At 40.1% G+C, this 18720-nt stretch overlaps 1 protein-coding gene across 3 annotated transcripts; it reads right to left on the reverse strand.

Moving 5' to 3' along the window:
- Nucleotides 1–244: 244 nt before the first annotated feature.
- Nucleotides 245–13666, reverse strand: LOC146974743 (uncharacterized). Of its 3 annotated transcripts, XM_085798356.1 has the most exons (14): nucleotides 13458–13666; nucleotides 12505–13375; nucleotides 4402–4462; nucleotides 4163–4312; nucleotides 3573–3731; nucleotides 3139–3300; nucleotides 2622–2810; nucleotides 2387–2536; nucleotides 2218–2280; nucleotides 2084–2141; nucleotides 1880–2005; nucleotides 1666–1780; nucleotides 1018–1169; nucleotides 245–742 (listed from the first exon to the last, which is right to left on the reverse strand). In XM_085798356.1, exons 2-14 carry the CDS (start codon nucleotides 13027–13029, stop codon nucleotides 616–618), a joined length of 2037 nt encoding a protein of 678 aa, XP_085654482.1. In that variant the 5' UTR covers nucleotides 13030–13375; nucleotides 13458–13666; the 3' UTR covers nucleotides 245–615. The 3 variants fall into 3 exon arrangements, with proteins under 3 accessions (XP_085654482.1, XP_085654484.1, XP_085654483.1); XM_085798358.1 differs by lacking the exon at nucleotides 13458–13666 and having other exon boundaries at nucleotides 3573–3671; nucleotides 12505–13377; XM_085798357.1 differs by lacking the exon at nucleotides 13458–13666 and having other exon boundaries at nucleotides 3573–3680; nucleotides 12505–13377.
- Nucleotides 13667–18720: the final 5054 nt, after the last annotated feature.

Here is an 18720-nt window from a genome sequence, read left to right on the forward strand (position 1 = left end):
TACAGTTACACTTAGTCTCCACGTCCTCAATGGATTTGTCTCTGCTGTGCTGTCTGACACAAAGATAATAAAAAATAAACGTATTACTAAAAAATAGCTTTATTTTACCACATTAGATGAGTCAATAGGCAAGACTTAAATTTACTGTAACGGGTGCATCTCTAACACTTTGATTTGTAACATCACTCGTGTTCCCAAATGCTGATTGATCAACAGCAGCTGTTACAAACTATTATCATAACTTAAATTGCTTCCTTTTATTAAAGCTTTGTGATTGATGTGAGAAATACACAAAAGTCCTTTTTAAAATACAGCAACATTAGAGCCACACACACAATAAGACACTGCATTTTAAGAATCAACTGTCCACTCTGAAGGCTAAAGGAAAGTGAGGAAACTGGCCAACACACATATAGGCTACAGTATTAAACTGATCAAATGTGATATGGCAGAGAAAAATATTTGTCAAACTCTATTGTATTTGAGTAAGTGATGAAAACAACAGTGGTTTCAGAGGCTGGTTTGTGGGCTCCACATAAATTCAGCCAATTCAAAGTGTTCACAACACACTGTGGTTAAAAATGTCTAGATATCCTCATCTACTCTGATACAGAGTTACTCAAACGTCTTCAGGTGGTTGTAGAGTGACTGGACGTATGTAAACACACACATGGGATCTGGCTTGTCGCCCATCTCTAACATGTCCTCCACCTCGATCAGACGGAGACAGTCAGCCTGCTCCCTGAAATATAAAAATATAACATGGTAGTGAAGTATATGTATGTATAAAATATCAATTATCTATTTCCACTGACATAAAGAAAAAGAAATGCTAACACACAATCCTTCATTTCCACAGCACGCAAAGCTTATTCTAAAGCTTTAATTTCGCAACTTGACAATCAAATTCTCAAATGTTTATTTTAAATGTTTACAGTTTGTTACCTTTTGGAAATATCAATCACTCCTGTGTAATCAAAGTACACACACTCACTCAGTCCATGCTAGGCTGCTTACTCTGCAGTGGTGAATGCCAGCTGTAGGTTCTGTTTGCGGTTAGCGCGGTTCAGGTCGTTGTACTCAAACTCCAGAGGGAAGAATGAGTGAACGAGAGCACAGAAAGCCATCCCATCGCTCCAGCTGGACGAGAAGTTCTGGATGTCTATGTTCTGAGAAACAAGGATGATAATGACATCTCATTAAACACATTTAACAACACTGTCCCAACATTCATGCATTCTTTTCTTTACTTCATGTGTGTTTCAAGAGGATCATAGCACATTCTGCCACACAGCGTATAGCCTATTAGTCCAATGTGAAATTGGGGCACATGAAGTCAAATGAAAAGCTGCATGAGATGTGATGATTTTATTAACTATATTGACTTTATTGTTTTGTGGTTTGTAATTTAATGTTTCTGTTATCTGCATTTTATTTTTTTATTTTTTTAAAGAATAGATAAAGACTTTATTTATTTCATGGGGCCAATTTAATTTGACACATTAATGAGATCCGTAAATGGACCTCAAGATGAGACTAGGGCTCTAGGGTTCATTGTGGCTCAAAAGACTATAGGTGACAGAATACATAACTGATTCAAGAGTGTTTTAGTTATTAGGGGACCTATGGCAAAAGAGGAATTACATGTTAATCCAACTGTCATACCTGGTAGCCAATGGTTTTAGAGCGGCACCACTCGAGGAGAATCTGTTTAATACCACTGGCACTGGACACTCCAAAGCTCTGAGAGCGCTTCAGCTTTGGCTTTGAGTCTTTGGGCCTGTTCAAGAGAAATACAGCTCACCGTACCGGAAAATGGAATGACTACAGGACTGAAAATATGCATTAAGATGAAATGGAAAATATTTCAAACACCCACTTGGTAGGCTCTGAGTTCATCCTTTCGAAGAGAGCCCGTTTGGCCTGAGCCCCATTAGAGCGTGGAAGTGTCTGTGATTTCATTAGATCCTGCTTAAACTCAAGGCCCCCTGGCTTGTTTGCTTTCCTGTGGAGAAACATGGCATTAGTTTAACCACAGTAGCTAAACAGAGACCTGATTTCAGAATTTATGATCAGGACTTACTTGTCCAAATTAGGTGAGAAACCTGATTTTATGATTGATTTGGAGGGAAGTAATTTCTCTGAAAAGAGAAAAAACAACATAAGCAACAGCATCATTGAAAAAAACCTGCAGATGCGAAGAGTTTAGTATTTTACCTGCAGACTGAGGAAAGCTCACACTTCTCTTCAGACTGGGACTGGGTGTCTTCAGAACTGGTACTGAATCCCAAAATGGAGATTAAGCGCAAACAGAAAATGAAATTCACAAGATTAAAACATTTGCATGAGCAGATGATCAGGTCTTTGCATCTGTGGTTCAACTCACCCCTCTTAAAGGGATATTCCCCAGGTTTTACTGTGGGGTCCTGTGATGCTGAGATACTTGAAGACTGAGCTGGTGCAGATGATGATGGAGTTTCTGTGTTGGGTTTGGTCAGGGAAGAGAACGGCAAGTGTGGCTTGGGTTCATTCACATCTAGTGACAAGAGAAATAAAACACTGATGAGAAAAACAGGCAAAATAAAATCTCAAAACAAAACAAGTGGCTGCCGTGCACTCACGCTTGAATGGATATTCGCCTCGCTTCATTGTCGGGGATTCAGCGGCAGGACTCAGATCAGATTTCAGTGGAGCAGAAGTGTCAGAGCTGCTCTTTGTGGCAGCTGTGAGGGGAAGATGAGGAAGACCCTGAGATCTTGGGCCTGACTGCTCCTGGGGGGGAGACCTCAGCTCTTTTGCTGTAGATGTACCTGTACAAGTGTATAAAATAAAATAAAATAAAATAAAATAAAATAAAATAAAATAATATAATATAATATAATATAATATAACATAACATAACATAACATAACATAACATAACATAATATAATATAACAATTAGTTGCTAGGGTATTATATTCCTATGTATTTATTAGCAGCATGGTTACCATACTTGAGTGGTTATAGGGTGTTATTTATTGGTTGGTAAATGGTCCCTAAGGTGGTGCTACGTCGTTATAAGCAAGGTTATAATAGTCCCATGAATGAATCTCAGTAACATACACAGACACATGGCACAATGGAGCCACTAACTGACCTCTCATAAAAGGATATTCCCCTGTCTCCCCCGTCGGAGCCTCTGTTCCAACTTTAGGCACTAGTGCTGGAGAAGGAGCAGCTTTGTTGGTAAGCAGACTTTCAGGACTGGCTTTGGTTGTCATGGCAGTGACAGGAAGATGGGGTTGCAGTTCAACAGCATCTGAAATAGACAGAATCAGAATAAAGAATGAAGTAAAAATGGAACAAACTGTTAAAAGCCCTTGGACATAAGAATAGAGAAAATAGAGTCTATTAATCTGTGATTATGCGTCTCCACGGAGAGTTGCCGTTGAGCTGTTGTGACGGAAACAGCTGCATGAAGGAGAAATTCAAATGATTACAAAGCAGATCTGCTGCTTCAGTGGGATTAAATAAATGAAGAGATGCATCAATTACACAGCAACAAAAAGAAGAAGAACAAACTCCACTCACCACATTTAGCAGAGGACTCCATAGATTCCACCAGAGGCTCTTTGGTTGCTTTGGCCACTGAGGCAGGACACTGAGGGACAAGTGGAGCTTCAGAGCTGGCTTTAGTCACTGCAGTGAGGGGAAAATGGGGTTTGGTTAGAGGACATGGATCTTCCTGGTCTGAAAGAGAAAAGATGGATTAATTTCTTCATGCACTTGATGATCAAATGATCTTGAACAGTAATGACAGCAGAGATTTATCTGCATCACTGTTCAATAATCACAAGTTTGATGAAACATGATGGAGTTAATTTACCTCTAAATATATTGAAGGTAACTCATACAAATAGAAATGTATAACCAAAATTTTAACTACACAGTTCTTAAATTATCTCAGATTAATTCAACAACAAATTCATAGTAAAATTGATTCAAAAACAACCTGTGCACTTGTGAATACACGCAGATGGCTGACTTTGTATTGTCTGGTTTTGACAAGTGCTACATGATTAAATTAACCCTAACCCAATCAAATTTATTGTTTAAAAAATTAATCCATCCTAATAAAAATTGTAGCATGTAATGCACTATAATGTATGTGAATATCTTACCAGGCATTTTGGGAGTTTCCAGTGTCGAATGAAGGGAGTTGGTGACGCTGGAAGACTCTGGGTTTGGTTTTGTGAGGGCGGTGAGCGGCTGGTGGGACTGAGGAGCAGCTCTAGCAGGTTGAGCTGCATCTGAGTCCACTGATGAACTTTCTGCAACAACAACAAAAAACATGTAACAAAAGGTGAGATAAGGTCAGCAGGCTGGCCCGTTTGAAGCTTTGCAGGTGATGTCTGCCTACCTTGCTTGCTGGTCTCCTGTGCAGCTGTGGCAACATCGCTCTCTCCTTTTGCATCAGTGCCCTGTTTCATAAAAACAACATGCAGCATTAGTTAAATTCATGACATTTTGAGTAGTTACCATTAAAGGGATAGTTCACCCAAAATTCTAATTTCAACTCATTATCTACTCACCCTCATGTCGACTAAGAGCTGTGAGAATTTTCAGAGTCTGTTCCTTCTCTGAGTTACGGGGGGGTCCATGCAGCAGTATTTGTCCATATAATGATTGTCAATGGATACCAACTTTCTTCGTCCAAAAAGACACACCAAAAAACATCCAAATACCTCCATACTGCTCGTCTGTAATGTCCCTCTTGTATTGAAGCCCCAACATGAGAAATTGTTCCGCCGGTCAGTGAAGAGCAGTGAACTGAGACACTGGGAACAATTTCTCATGTCGGGGCTTCAATACAAGACGGACATTACACACGAGCAGTAGTATGGAGGTATTTGGTTGACAACCATTATATGGACAAATACTGCTGCGCAGACCCCCCCGTAACTCAGAGAAGGAACGGAGGACTCAGAAAATTCTCACAGCTCTTAGTTGACATGAGGGTGAGTAGATAATGAGTGAAATTTGAATTTTGGGTGAACTATCCCTTTAAAGGTTAAATAACTAATTGAAAGACCAGTTTAATGGAGGACTAATGTCTCAATGAAATCATCCACATATGAAAAAGACACCTGGAGGGATCCTTATTTGGTTCTTGTGTCTGGACACTACACATCACAGAAATCTCAATCACAGTCAGTAGGAGCAATATCATTAGACACTGTGCTTGCTGACTCTCACTTTTAATGAGTTTAGCCAAACGTCTCTGGTTTAGCATTGAGGGGAAAGTGCTTGGAGTCATATCGGACCGGAAGAAAAAAAACAGTGAGATTCAGAGTCTAAAAATAAATATAATTTGGAGTCAGAATCAGACAAGACACCGCTGGAACAACTTGTGCTTGATGTGGGTATTCAGACATGACCAGCACATCAGCCTTGCTTCATTTGGCTGTTTTGGTAATGGCGTAACCTCGAACATTGGTGGTGGGTGATGCAGATTTCTAGTTAAAGTGTGAGGCAGTGGGATGGCTATACTCACAAATTGAGTATTAAAAAAGTAAAGTAAAGCTAAACGGAGGACTGTGCTGAAGAGTAACGTTTCCTTTGTTAGCCATGACCTCAGGAAGGTAAACCAGTTATGTAACACATGCGGGCCACTCTGTCTGTTTGTACATTTGCCTTAGCAACATCACTCACTGGGTTTTTCTTTTCAGCCTCTAACATTGATCAGCTCACAACAAACAAAGAGAGTTATTTTGTCTTTCAGACTGTGGAGCTAAAAATAATCAGTAATTTGTATCATTCATGTTAAATCTCCGTGCTAACTTCTCTGCATATGTGATCCTCAGCTGTCAACAGCTGAAAGCTTCTCATTTAATGTCAGCTGTGGCCAACAAACCCGTGTTCCCACTGAGAGGCTATTTTAGATTTTGCAATCAGCCCCTTTGCAAGAGTTTCCGCTCCACTCTTCTTACGTCCCAATATAGACCCAAATGGAGGCTTTGGAAATCAGAGCGGTTCAAACAGTGCTTAAGTATATCAGCCCAAAGCGTTGGCCTGTGTTTGCCCCCTCTCCTGCCCCCCCACCCCTCGGCCTTTTGCTTTCCAGAGACAATAAAGCCATTGCAGCCAGTCCGTCAACTCATGGTCAGGAGGGAGATTAGCACCACAGTGATGTGTGGGCTCCACAGGAGCTGCAGGAGGATATCACAGTCTGACCCTGTTAATCCCCCCAACCCCTGGCTGGGTTTACCTCCATGTCACCTCAGCTCCTTAGAAACACGCAAACATACTGACAAAACACAAACACGGCCATGAACATCATTTCAGAAGTGACAAAAAGAATATTTTGAGATTATGTTTGATTTTTTTTGTTTTGATTTGATTTTTGATTTTTTAAACTTTTACATTTCTATTTCTATAAGAATTTCTATTTTTTCCAGATACTAAATAAAGTCATGACTTCAAAAGCAAGCCAACATTAAAGTGGCACCAATAAATATCTTTATATTGACAACGTATTAAATAACGGCTGTAAATAGAATTTGCGGATTGATGCAATAAACCCACACACAGCCACAAGTTCCCCTCAGACTGAGCGTCTGAGCTTCTTTAATCACCTTTCAGTTCCTTGTTTTTGTTTTGAAATGACAACTTTACAGTTAAATTCAGTTTTGTTGTTCTCATTGTAAATTTCCAGTTGTTTTCAGCTAAACGTTTGCAACTAGCTTCTAAATGTAGCATAGCATTTAGCAAACTAGAAAATTTCCTCTCGGGAAATTTTGAATGGGCCACGGGGCTACTGCCGGTTGTGCCATCTCTGTCAACATGGGAATCAAACCCACGATCTTAAGGTCAAGACAGAGCTGATCAGACAGACACATGATCATCTTTCTATAAGCACTGATATGGAGGAGCTGTAACCACATTAGGTTAACTGTGTGTGTGTGTGTGTGTGTGTGTGTGTGTGTGTGTGTGTGTGTGTGTGTGTCTTGTGTAATAGGGCCAGGACTCAATTAAAACAATTAATCTAATTAATTAGAGGCTTTGTAATAATCAATCGCAATTAATTGCATTTTAATCGCATATAAATATTTGACCTGAGAACAGTGAGAAGCATTTTTTTCACATGGATTTTAGTATACCATTGAATGACTGAATAGCTTAAGCAACAAAACATTGTTTTTTTTTTCAAGGTGGTACTTAACCAAGACCAACATGCAAATTATCGATTAATTCATTAATCGATATTTGATACAGATTTAAATGGTCTTTCCTGCCAATACACTATGATGATTACTGTAGTATTTAACTAGGCTACATAAATCACAGTAGCATAAACTGATTTGTTGAACGGACCAGGTGATGGGCTGACTGGTCCTGTCTAACTTCTGTGTACTGGGTGCCATTGTGCAGGGTGTTAAGGCAGCCTTCCTCCACTGCAGTCCCTATGGTCCTGGACCCTCTGGCTGGTGGGGTGGGCTGCTTTCAGCTGGGGGGGACTCTATCAGCTGCTCCCACGAGAGGCATTTGACGCATTTGACACCAACAAGGTTTAACTTTAAAACCAGATTAAATCATGGTTTAAGTTTAAATTCTGTTGCACGTTAACTGTGTTTTAATCACATGAAGGTGTGTGTGTGTTTGTGTGTGTGTGTGTGTGTGTGTGTGTGTGTGTGTGTGTGTGTGTGACTGTAATCACATGAAGCTGGCTCTAGAGTCTGTGTGTGTGTGTGTGTGTGTGTGACTGACTTGACACATAGTTAGTTAGTAGCTGCATCCTGTGTCAGTCTGATTTAGCTGTGTCTCTGTTTATAAACATTTAAACGAGCGCCAGGTGGATTGTTTATGAAGTTAACGAGCTCTGGCCTGAGGATCAAAGAGGTTACCATGGCGATAGGGCCCCCGCAGGCTGAGACAGACAGAAACGTGGAGAAAAAGAGCCATTTTCTGCCTCTGCACCGGTCTCACATTTAGGCTTAGGGTGAGAAAACGGTAACTCCTATCAGAACAAAACACAGATCAACGTTGCTCTAAGGACTTACTGAAAATTTCGGTACGATTTGGTGTTTCTACAGTAAATATTTTGGCGACGCTGGCAGTTTTAAAACATCAGGCCGTTCTGCTTCTCTCAGAAAATATTTGTATTGGACTCAATGAGGAGCAGAGACAGACGTGGCCGCACTTAGAGGCTCAGAGTTTAAATTCTGTAAGTCTCTCTGATATTTTGAGCAGATTAAGAGATCAAGGATGAGCTCGTCTACAACCGTGGCCGAAATTATGTGTGTAAAGTGTAAATTGTGGCCGTTTGGAGTTTGGATAGAGAAAAAATCTGGAGTTTTTCTGGCATCTCTCCCACTCTAACCGATGATGTCACGCACTCTGACACGAACATTCCGTGCAATATACAACCATTATAATCTCATAATTTCTCCAAAAATGATCATGGTCATTGAACAGGGATTGATCAAAAACTATATGACCTATCAAAACGTGGAGTAATACGACAATACACAAGACTTGTGTCTACTGTTTAAAGTTTAAATGAAGTCTCTAGGTGAAAGTATGCCTGAGCAGTAGACGTTTGTTAAACTCCAATGATTGGTCTTTTTCGCTCTTTTTTTTTCGCCCGTCCCATTGACTTACATGCAAAATTTTGCGCAGTTTTTCGCGACTTACGTCGCGAAAAATTTGCAAATTGTTGAGAAAAGTAATAGCATACCGATCCTGATCAAACCGCACGTTTTGATATATAATTTGTCGGACTAGTAGTGAATCGAAAATCGTCCGGAAGATGAAAAATAAAAACTAGGAAAAAATCCACACAATAACAGTCCTGCAGCTATTTCATAGCTGTTGGGACCAGTGCCCGGTGCGATGGCCCGTGGCCCTAATAAGAGCCAAATATATTTTGGGGTGTTTTAGACTTCCCTGATTTTGATTTTTTTTCTTCCAAAATTATTTTATAGATAAATAAATAGGTGACTGTTTGCAACACGTTTGCTAACCACATAAGACTGATAGATTGGTATCAGTCTTATGTGGTTAATTGGAGAAGGACTTCAGCTGTCGACTGAGATTTTCTGCTGCTGGATCCAGTGGACATTTCTGATAGGACATTTTAAGGCACTTGGAACTGGCTTCTTCTTGGAGACATGTGAGAAAATTGTTTGAATGGGTAGCACTCAGCAGCACATATAAAAAGACTGAGGTGGCTGTTTGTACATTAAGACACAGAGGGGAAGAGAGGAGGAGGGAGGGACTATTTCACTCAGTGTGTGATCTGTTCATTACGATATAGCATATTAGGGCTATTATATTATTATATATTATAAACCAAACATCCTAGGAGAGAGAGGAGGTAAACTTCAGCCTTTTCATGTTTAAAGCCGCAAAAACATAGATGTTATCTGACATTATAAAGCCACACATTATCAACTTTGTGAGGGAAACTTGAAACATAACATAACATTTCACATTTCAGTTTCTACACTTTACAATGTTGGAAGAGCAGAGTCACAATAATGATTTGCTGACTCGGGGCTAAAATAGCTATGTCCTCATTATTTTATTTCTCACAAATTTCTGAATTGAAAGCGAACAGACCAGTTGAAGGCAAGGCAAGGCAATTTTATTTGTATAGCCCATTTTTACAAACAGTTTGTCTCAAAGGGATTTGGTGGTTGTAGCAAATATTAAAATATTCAAACGAGAACTTTGAATGTTTTTTGGATGTATTATACTTTCATTCTTGTGGAATTGCTGGTTAACAACGTTGATTATGTTGGCTCACCTTTGCTGTTTATGAGTTCCGAACAGAACATCCATGTTTTTTTCTTGTAAATTTGTGACTTTTAAAGCAGATAACAGCGGCACGGCCGTTTCGGCTAATGCTGTGTTCAAGGCAGGCTTTTGAAACCGTAAGTTACAGCTTCAAGTCACAACTACGACTTGGTAGCGTTCCAGGTAACCCGTAGCTCGTGTTTTTACCGTCCTGTTGTCTGTGAAAGTTCGGCCACTCGTAACTTCCGACCCGTGAACTCGTACCAGATCGAACTGGTATGACTTCACAGGAAGGAAAAACACAAAGTACGAGTTTCCTTGAACGCACCATGAGTTAGCAGCCCCCGCCCTTGTCAGGCATCAATTGGTCCTCGTGCTACGTCACCACATTCACGCGCATCCCTTGGCTGCACACACAGCCCTTCATGCCGTTCTCTCCCCTCATTGGATAACACTTGTATCCCACAAGGAAAATTTTCTCCTCGGGTTACAGCAGAGCAGAGTGACGGAGAGACTCGTGTTTAGGCTGAAATACTTCATGTAAGTGATTGCTGACGGAAAATAGGACTATTTAGGACTTATATTAACAAAAACATTCCACTGATATCTGCTTTAACTTTAAGATTCAGACTTTTAAACTTGTTGGTTTACAAAAATTGTTAGATCTGCTATTACAAGATGGGCTCAACAGGATGACGTCAAATTTTAAAATGATGAAGTCACAGAATTAACTGATCAAACGGGGGGGGGTTATCTTAGTGTTGGTGGGGGGTTTGAACAGTTTTACGTCAGAGTGGGGGGCCAACGGGGGGGAAAAGACCAGGTGACTTCAGCAGAGAGGAATGTCTGTGGGGTGGGGGTGTGTTACGAGGACAGCTGGTTGCCCCTCCGAGGGTGTGAGTGGGGGGTATTATTGACAGGGATGTAGACGCAATTCAACTTTCCATTAGGAGATTTGAGAGCTGGTCTGGCTGGGAAGCTGGACTCCTGAGTGATTTGAGGACAGAGATTTATTTATATGCCTGTCTTCAGAGCGAGAGTGTTAGTTACGTCATAAAAAGGAAAAACAATTTGTGCACTGTCGACACAGTTACAAAAATACTCAGCAGTGTCTCGGTCTTGTTTGTCTACTGCATCCCTGGCTGTGAGCTTCCGAAAACAAACCTTAATCACTTTGACAATTCAAACCTGCGGTCCTTACATCAGTCCCTGCCCCCCCTCCACACGTGTCTCTGAGGCGAAAGCTGAAGTTGCTATTGAGCATGCAGGGGCTTCGAAAGGCTGCAGCTCACTCCCAAATCACAGACCCAAAAATACATGTGCCCTTTGGAGGACCTGCAGTTCTAAAGGCAGGTCAAAGGCAGAGCAGGGCTGGGATGGGGGGCAGGGATGAGCAATAACTGTGCAAATATGTGTGTTTGTGGCCGTGGGGTCATTTTTAGATTCATTAGTGTAAACGTATACAGGAAAAAGAGATGCTCACAGCTGAAACTGAATTTATTTAACTTGGCTTTTAATTAATTCTCTCATATTTTACTGTTCCTATTAGTTTCAGTTTTCTTATTTTCATTCACATATTGTAGCCTATATCTTTCTATGATTTATTTTTATTGTCCTTCAATCTGCCTTTATCTTATTGTACAATTTGCTTTTATTCTTATAGAGCAAAGTGTGATAAATAAGGGTTGTATTTTTTTTAAAATATTATCATTATAATAGTAATGGTATCATATCCAGGGTTAATAATACCAGATGTTATTCTTTCCGGCCTCCAACTGAAAATAATTGTGTGCTAATTTCTAATAATATTAATGACAACTGATGAAGAGTCTATAAGGAGCTGCTTATACTGCTTCTCCCTGCATAAACCTGTGATGTCAGAGGTTAAATATATATTAGACAAACATACCACAGAGCCCTTAGATTGTGGTCGCGGCCGTCCAACAAAACCAAATCCTGATTCTTATCCTCCCTCTCACACAGAGGTTTTCATAGATCAGGTGGACTTAGTTTATAATCATGTCTGATCTTTTAAAAGGTTACTTTTAACATGCACAGAAAATAGCAGCGTTCCTCAATCCTCACGCTAGCAGGGACATAGGACTTGTACGCAGTCATGCCATTTAGTTGTGGACAGGCTGGTTCCTGGATGGATGATGCAGCGGTCTATTGTGACATTTGGAAGGATCACACGGGGCCTTTCGCACATTGTTTGAGCACCTGGCAGGGATACAAGGTGCGTGCAAAGTGTGAGATTGCAGGCTATAAGGCCAAAAGCTACAGTATGTGCCTCCGAGAGGATGATGTGTGGGGTCAGCTGTGTCTGTTCTGAGCCAAGTGCTTACGTGTAAAAAGTGTGTGTCCCTCAAAACATAATGACATAGTCGCTCAGGCTGCTGGGCATGGCAGTGTACTGTAACACCGACGGCAGTGCATCATGGTCCAATGCAAGGGCACATTCACTTCCTGGTATATCAAATTGTGATGTGTCTGAGGTTCTTATATCATGTATCTCACAAGTTTTGTAAAGGATTGGTGCTGTGTTACATTTACTGGGCTGTAAAGTCATTGTATTATAAACCACTGTGATGTGTTTGAGTGTCTGATGGGCGTTCACATTCATAGATCTACAGAGAGGAGGGAGTAGGAGCAGGTGCATGTAAACAGTGATTGGGTGTTGACCACTTTTTGAACTCTGTTGTGGAAAAACATGAAGGATACTCACGTTAATCTCAGCATGTCTCTTTGCTCTCCATGGAGGCAGGGCTGGAGCAGCAGCAGCAGCGACGTGGCTTGATCCTCCACTGGATGCAGACGCTTCAGAGATGGTGGATGTGGACTGACTGGACAGGCAGTCCTCTGATCTTCCAGAGTGAAGCAAACCCCTCTTGTTGTCTTCCTGGGCCTTGGACTGTATCTGTGCATGTCCATTCTCTAAACTCTCCTCTCTGCTCTTTCCCGTCACTTCAGCGGGCGTCTTCCCAACCTTCACCCCGGCGAGACCCTCCACCAGACGGCCGAGGGCCTCCAGCTTTCCCCGGAGCTGCAGGTTCTCCTCCTGCAGCCTGGTGACCGCCTCAGCCAAGGGTCCATTGGAGACGCACACCTCCTCGATCCTGTGCTCTATGCGCTGCTTGAAAGCGCTTACATCCACATGTACCTCCCTCACGGCAGCTTCCAAAGTGGCCTTGAACTCAACAAGAGCCTCACTTACCATCGCCTCCCGAACGCCCTCTGTGGCTGCGTCCATGGCTTGTTTCTTCGTGACGGGGTGGTCGGCGTGGAGCTCAGAAACCAAACCTCTCGACTCGTCTTGTCTTTCACCTCTTCAACTCGTTATCTGGTTCTCGTCCTTTAAAATACCTTCGAGTTCCTGACCAAATAATTTTACAGTCTCTACTCGCTCCTTCCAGCTAAAAATATTTCAGAGATGTCTGCTGAGCTCCATGCCAGTTTTCCAGAAGAGTTGAGGATGCAAATGGCTTTTAAAGGATGAGCAGGGTTGCGGTATTCCTCGGCAGCAGCACAGTGAGGTCTCATCGAGCTCCATGGAGGACTTCTCTCAACGTGCGTGTTCTCTTACCCTCTCTTCTCATCTGGTTAAAGCAAGAGCGGTTGTTATTTATAAGTCATGGAAAACTCAAGCACAATGTCATCTTGGGAAAAGAGATTACGTACAGCACGGGCGGATCAGGTTCTGGGTGCGTGCAGGAGCTGAGGAATGATCAAACCAGCCTTTCCAAGGTATCTGGTGGAAGCGGCAGACGTCCTCTTTGGTGGTGCATCCACTGTGCGCTTCCTAGACGTTTACTCCTGCTTCCCCTGTTCAGTGTGTAAGCTATCTGTGTCTCCCATGCTTGGGTGCAACAGGTTCGCCTCTGTATTTTGGGACGTACAAAGGGGGGGGGGGGCTGAAAGGATCGAGTGGGGAGGAGGGGCCAGGATTATTCAAATAGTTTTTGTCCCTTTGCTGCTGATAAATCTGTATGAAGTCACAGCAGAGAGGGGGACTGAGAGGTTTCCTGGGGGTCAATTTGATATGAAGAGTAATGTCATAATGAAAGGAAGCTAAATACAGAGAAAGTTCTGATCTGCCTGAGCAACTGCCAAGGTTTCTTATCTTAAAATATGCAACATGAAAAAGCAGCATTTCAATTTGTCCCGGTTTGAAATAAGCAAACCTTTCCTAGATTTAAACATGAAATGTGTTGTGATTTTAGATACTGTAATCTTGAGATGTCTCTGAGGACTTTAACACAACCATACATGTCACATTTAGAGAAAACGGATGAAGACAATAGTGATTGGCAATAGATTTGTGTTATATAATATCCAGTAATGTCACAATAAAGTTGACAGACTGTCAAATCTAAATTCATTAGAACCAAATAAATCAAATTGTGTATTTAAGTGGGGGCAGTCGTCAGGTCTTATCCATGTTCAGGTTTTTGGAAAGTCTTGGAGAGGTTTTTTTCCCCCTCCACTATCAATTTCACTCAAATGAATAATAAAAATGGTATTTTCCATGTGGGGAAAATGAGACAGAGTCACATATTAAGTTGATTTTTTAAGTGCTATGTTAGTCAAACATATTCAAATACAGTAAACAGATGTATTGAGGATGTGTTGGTGTGCAACATATTCAACAGCTGTACTCGGGCAGAAAAAGACTAAATAAATCAGTTTACAGTTGGATGTTTTTAAAAATAAAGTTTTCCAGGGCAAAATGTTATCCTGAAACATGAATGGTTTGGTTTATAGATACACAGGTTTTAGAATTACAATGAATTGTCTATAGTCTTGCACCCAGCGTGTGTTTTGTAAAGAGTGTCAGATAAATTGGTGTGTGTAATGACTCTCACCACACCTCTGATGAAGTCTGTATGGAGAAGAGCTGCTCAGCCTCAGTCAGCTTGAAACGGCAGTGCCCTCAGGTGGCTGTGACTTCACATTACAGCTGAATGAGGCAGGCTTCAGGCTCCATGATGACACAAATGCACTGAACAAATGCACACACTAAATAAAAGGAACTGCAAAAGAGAAAATGCAGATATTTTATTAAATATTGTCAGGGCTCTTTTCTCTCAGTGGTTTTGTTACCATAGATTTTTCTCAAGAAAATGAACATGCATAACAATGTCAAATAATTACTGTAAATTCACTGTTATGGCAAAAATCACTGTATTCTACATCTACAATGATGCCACAGATGCATCATTTAGTAATGGCCAAACTATACAATCTGTTGCCCAAAGTCAAACATGACAGTGACACTCAACTAAAATTCATGCAGACTTATTAAGACAAGGAAAACAAAATAGAGACTTGTTCAAAACAGTCTATCAAATCAAATTTATTGAATTTTAAAGGGGTGCTCTGAATTCACAAATTGCAGCTACAGTACATGAATCCTCTTACATCAATAATTTTGTGTTATTTCAAAAAAAAAAAAAAAAAAACAGGACAGATGCTTCAAATCTGATATATACGTATGTATGAAAAATTAGAATGCTATCAAAAATAACATGGGGCAGGAAGTGTTAAAGGTTGTGAAGGTGCTGCATTTAAGTCAGTTACACACCCATTGCAAAAAAAAAAAAAAAAGGTGACTATTGAACAGCAGGTCAACGATAAAATTCACATCTTCAAAACATAAAATCTACCAAATGGACAGATGGAAGGTCTAAAACAACACAGCAAACATATTTAAGACTACATGTCTATGTTTTAAAGGGGTTCATCCTATGATACATCGAAAAACAACATTATGGGATTTGCTTCATAATTTGAAAATATAGATTAAAATGCTACAAAATGTGAAATATGACAAAATATTAATGTAAAGGCTTTAATTTCAACATAATTAAATTGACGCTTTATTCTCATTCTAGCAGTAAATGCATAGCAATCTCAAATATTTTCAACCAGTTTAGGTATGAACAACAAGATTTTTTTATAATCAATGAGACTTTTTCTCGATCATCGCTGTGACAAAAAGTGTACTTCTCCTCAAGGACTTGATAACAATGATGATGATGATAATGATGATGATAATAAACACGATAAATACAGCCACAACCTGTAAACACTGCCTGCCAGCTTAGCTCTTTCATACTGAGATTTGTGGGTATCACAAATAGATTTTTCACAAGGCACTGGAGACCAAATTTGGTTCGCTGTCCACAGATCAAAATCAGTCCCAGCAACACAGTTTCTGCAGCGCCCCAGTCAAGTTTATGTGCATTTCTTGAGTCTAACGCCACATTCACATCATATCAGATGAAACCTAACAAATGTTTATGTCTTATTTTGGCTTCAGAGGCCGTTGTCATGCTAAATATGAGATGTTTTCAAACTGCCAGCTCATATTTACATCAATCATGACATGAAAGTAGCGTTAAATTACTTCTTTTTCCTTGTTTCTGTAAAACCGTTCTATCTTTGATGCCCAGAGAAGAGGGACCAACCCTGCGAGGATATGTGACGATGCAGAGCAGCAAAATACTGAGAGTGTCGGGAGAGAAACCGCACACTGTTATCACTTCCATTCACATGTCAACAAGCCACAGTAACGCCCAAAACATGACAGAGATGCGCATAAGCGTCATAACTGTTTGGCTCGCTGGTTTGTTATTTTTAGATGTAAAATGACAAAGGGATTAACACATGCCTTTGTCAACTTGCCCTTTAAATAATGGGAAAACAGACACCAAAATTAGCCACTGCTGGCTCCATGGTTATTGATATTAGGGTGCAGCAGCTCCTTAACGGCATATACCACGGAGCCAAGTCTTACTTATTTGTAGATGATGATGAATTTAAAACTTGTGATAAAAAGTAGTGTTTTTCATTAAAATGGAGGAGTTAAGTTTAAATCATTGTAGCATTATTGGCTACAACAAGCCATATACCATACATTTATATAGGGCTAGTGTTTTTTGGCTGTCAAAACCTAAATGGGAGCTGAATTTAATGGAAGCTACCAAAATAATGTTTGTGTTATCTGTTTTTTAACGCTCAGATTTGACCAGTTTGTAGCCTAACACTGATTCAAGAAAGGGTCTATGGAAAAAAATAACCAGCAAGGAAATTAAGCTAGCTCCTAAATGATTCTATATTCTATAATTTGCTGATTGCCGTCACTTGAGACGGTTTGCTCTGCACTGTGCCTGCCATTTCAGTTATGTTGCAAAGTGTGTCTCATTTCCTCTAGCAACCACAAAACATGCAGTACCATAATCTCATTAAAAAAAAACACTCAAAAAAAGGGTGTTCAATTCATATAAGTTCGAGCAATGAACTGTGATGCCTGCTATGCTGTAGAACTTTTTTTTTGACTGTTTATTTGCTGATAAAAGAAACTAGTAGATTGGATAGTTTTTAATATAACTTATAATAGGGTAGGCAAAATAAGCTAAGCTTCAGCCTACAACTTTTCGGTCTAAATGTCTATTGTACACTTTGTTTATTTACTTGTATTTGCGAATATTCTGTTTTGCTTTCTTATAGACCTCGTCTAGCTGCTGTGTTAATGTTGAGCTGTAATTTCTATTGTACAATGAGTTGCCATGTCAAGACCGAAAAATAAACTATAGCAACCATTGTTCCCTTTGGTTTTTTATCAGTTGTACTGTTAGCTGATGGGATGAGCTAAAATAAAATACTTCCATTGATGTTCAATAGTGTTAGTTTGGTGCTCACTACCACTACCATTGACATGTAGTCTAAAAGCACCCAACAGTGCTAAATGTGCCAAAATGTTAGCATGACCTCCCAAAATAATGTTAGCTAGAAAGCAGCTACTGCTCAACATAGTGTAGGAGCATAGATATATATATGATACGTGTATATATCTATGGTGTAGGAGCATCAGTAGTGTTAGCATGGTGCAGTGGTGTTCAGTGGTTAATTGTGGTGTCCATGTTCTCATTCAACAGGTGGCACACGATTGAATAAAACCCTTCCAAACTTTCATTCATACATTTTAATTTAATCAAAAATCATATTTGATGTGTCCAAAAGGTTTATCAGTGAAATCATTATATAGATTCACAACCAGAGTGAAATGTCACTATCCTATACATTTCAGTGTACTCAAAGTGTAAGGTTGCATGTAGTGGAGATTGATGCAAGACCTGATTAGTCTGCGTTAGCTCCACTACGTCCTAAGAGGAAACATCCATCATCACAACCCCATCATATTGGTCACTCTCCCCGACTGAAACAAAGAGGATAAGCCTGGGGGGTATTTGTGTTTTCTAAATGAGAAGTGGGTCACTTGGCTATTAAGACAAATCATCTACAGCATGTCTAAACTAATGAAAATCAAACTGATCTCTCCTCATATATCACTACAGTCACTATGATCAACTAAAGTGCCTGACAATCTTTGGTTTACCAACTCTGAGGAGTTGAAGTATCACAAGCCATGTCAGAGAGCATAAATAGAAGAAAACTCTATAAAGGAAAAAAAAAAATCAAAATAAAAAACATATTGTAAAGAATCAGCATATCATTCTAGATGTGATAATCTTCACTCTGTCTCACAGTTAATCATCTTACAATAAACCTCTATACACACACGTCAACAACTTCATCAAACTTCAACAGACCCTGAGCAAAGAGGTTGAACTTAAGACTTTCTATGTTAAGAATCTACTGCGTGACAAAGAATATACCTGTTGAGATACATGCACTCTACCTGCCATGAAGCTTTCACGATTTTTTCCAAAGGATCCTTCAGATTTCGGATCAGATGCTGTTTATGTGCAAAGTGATTTAATGTGGCAGTGATCTAGAAGTAATGTGGCTCATCATCCAGCAGCTATGAAACAAGATCTAAACATTGTGATCGGTTCAATGGTGAAAATTATCAGTTTATCACCGGCCAAATTAAATCATTGGATACAATCGATTTATTTTTATTAAAAATCAAGTGTTG

Source organism: Trachurus japonicus, chromosome 14, assembly GCF_045865225.1.
Source record: "Trachurus japonicus isolate A0001 chromosome 14, Traja_1.0".
Lineage (NCBI taxonomy): Eukaryota > Metazoa > Chordata > Actinopteri > Carangiformes > Carangidae > Trachurus > Trachurus japonicus.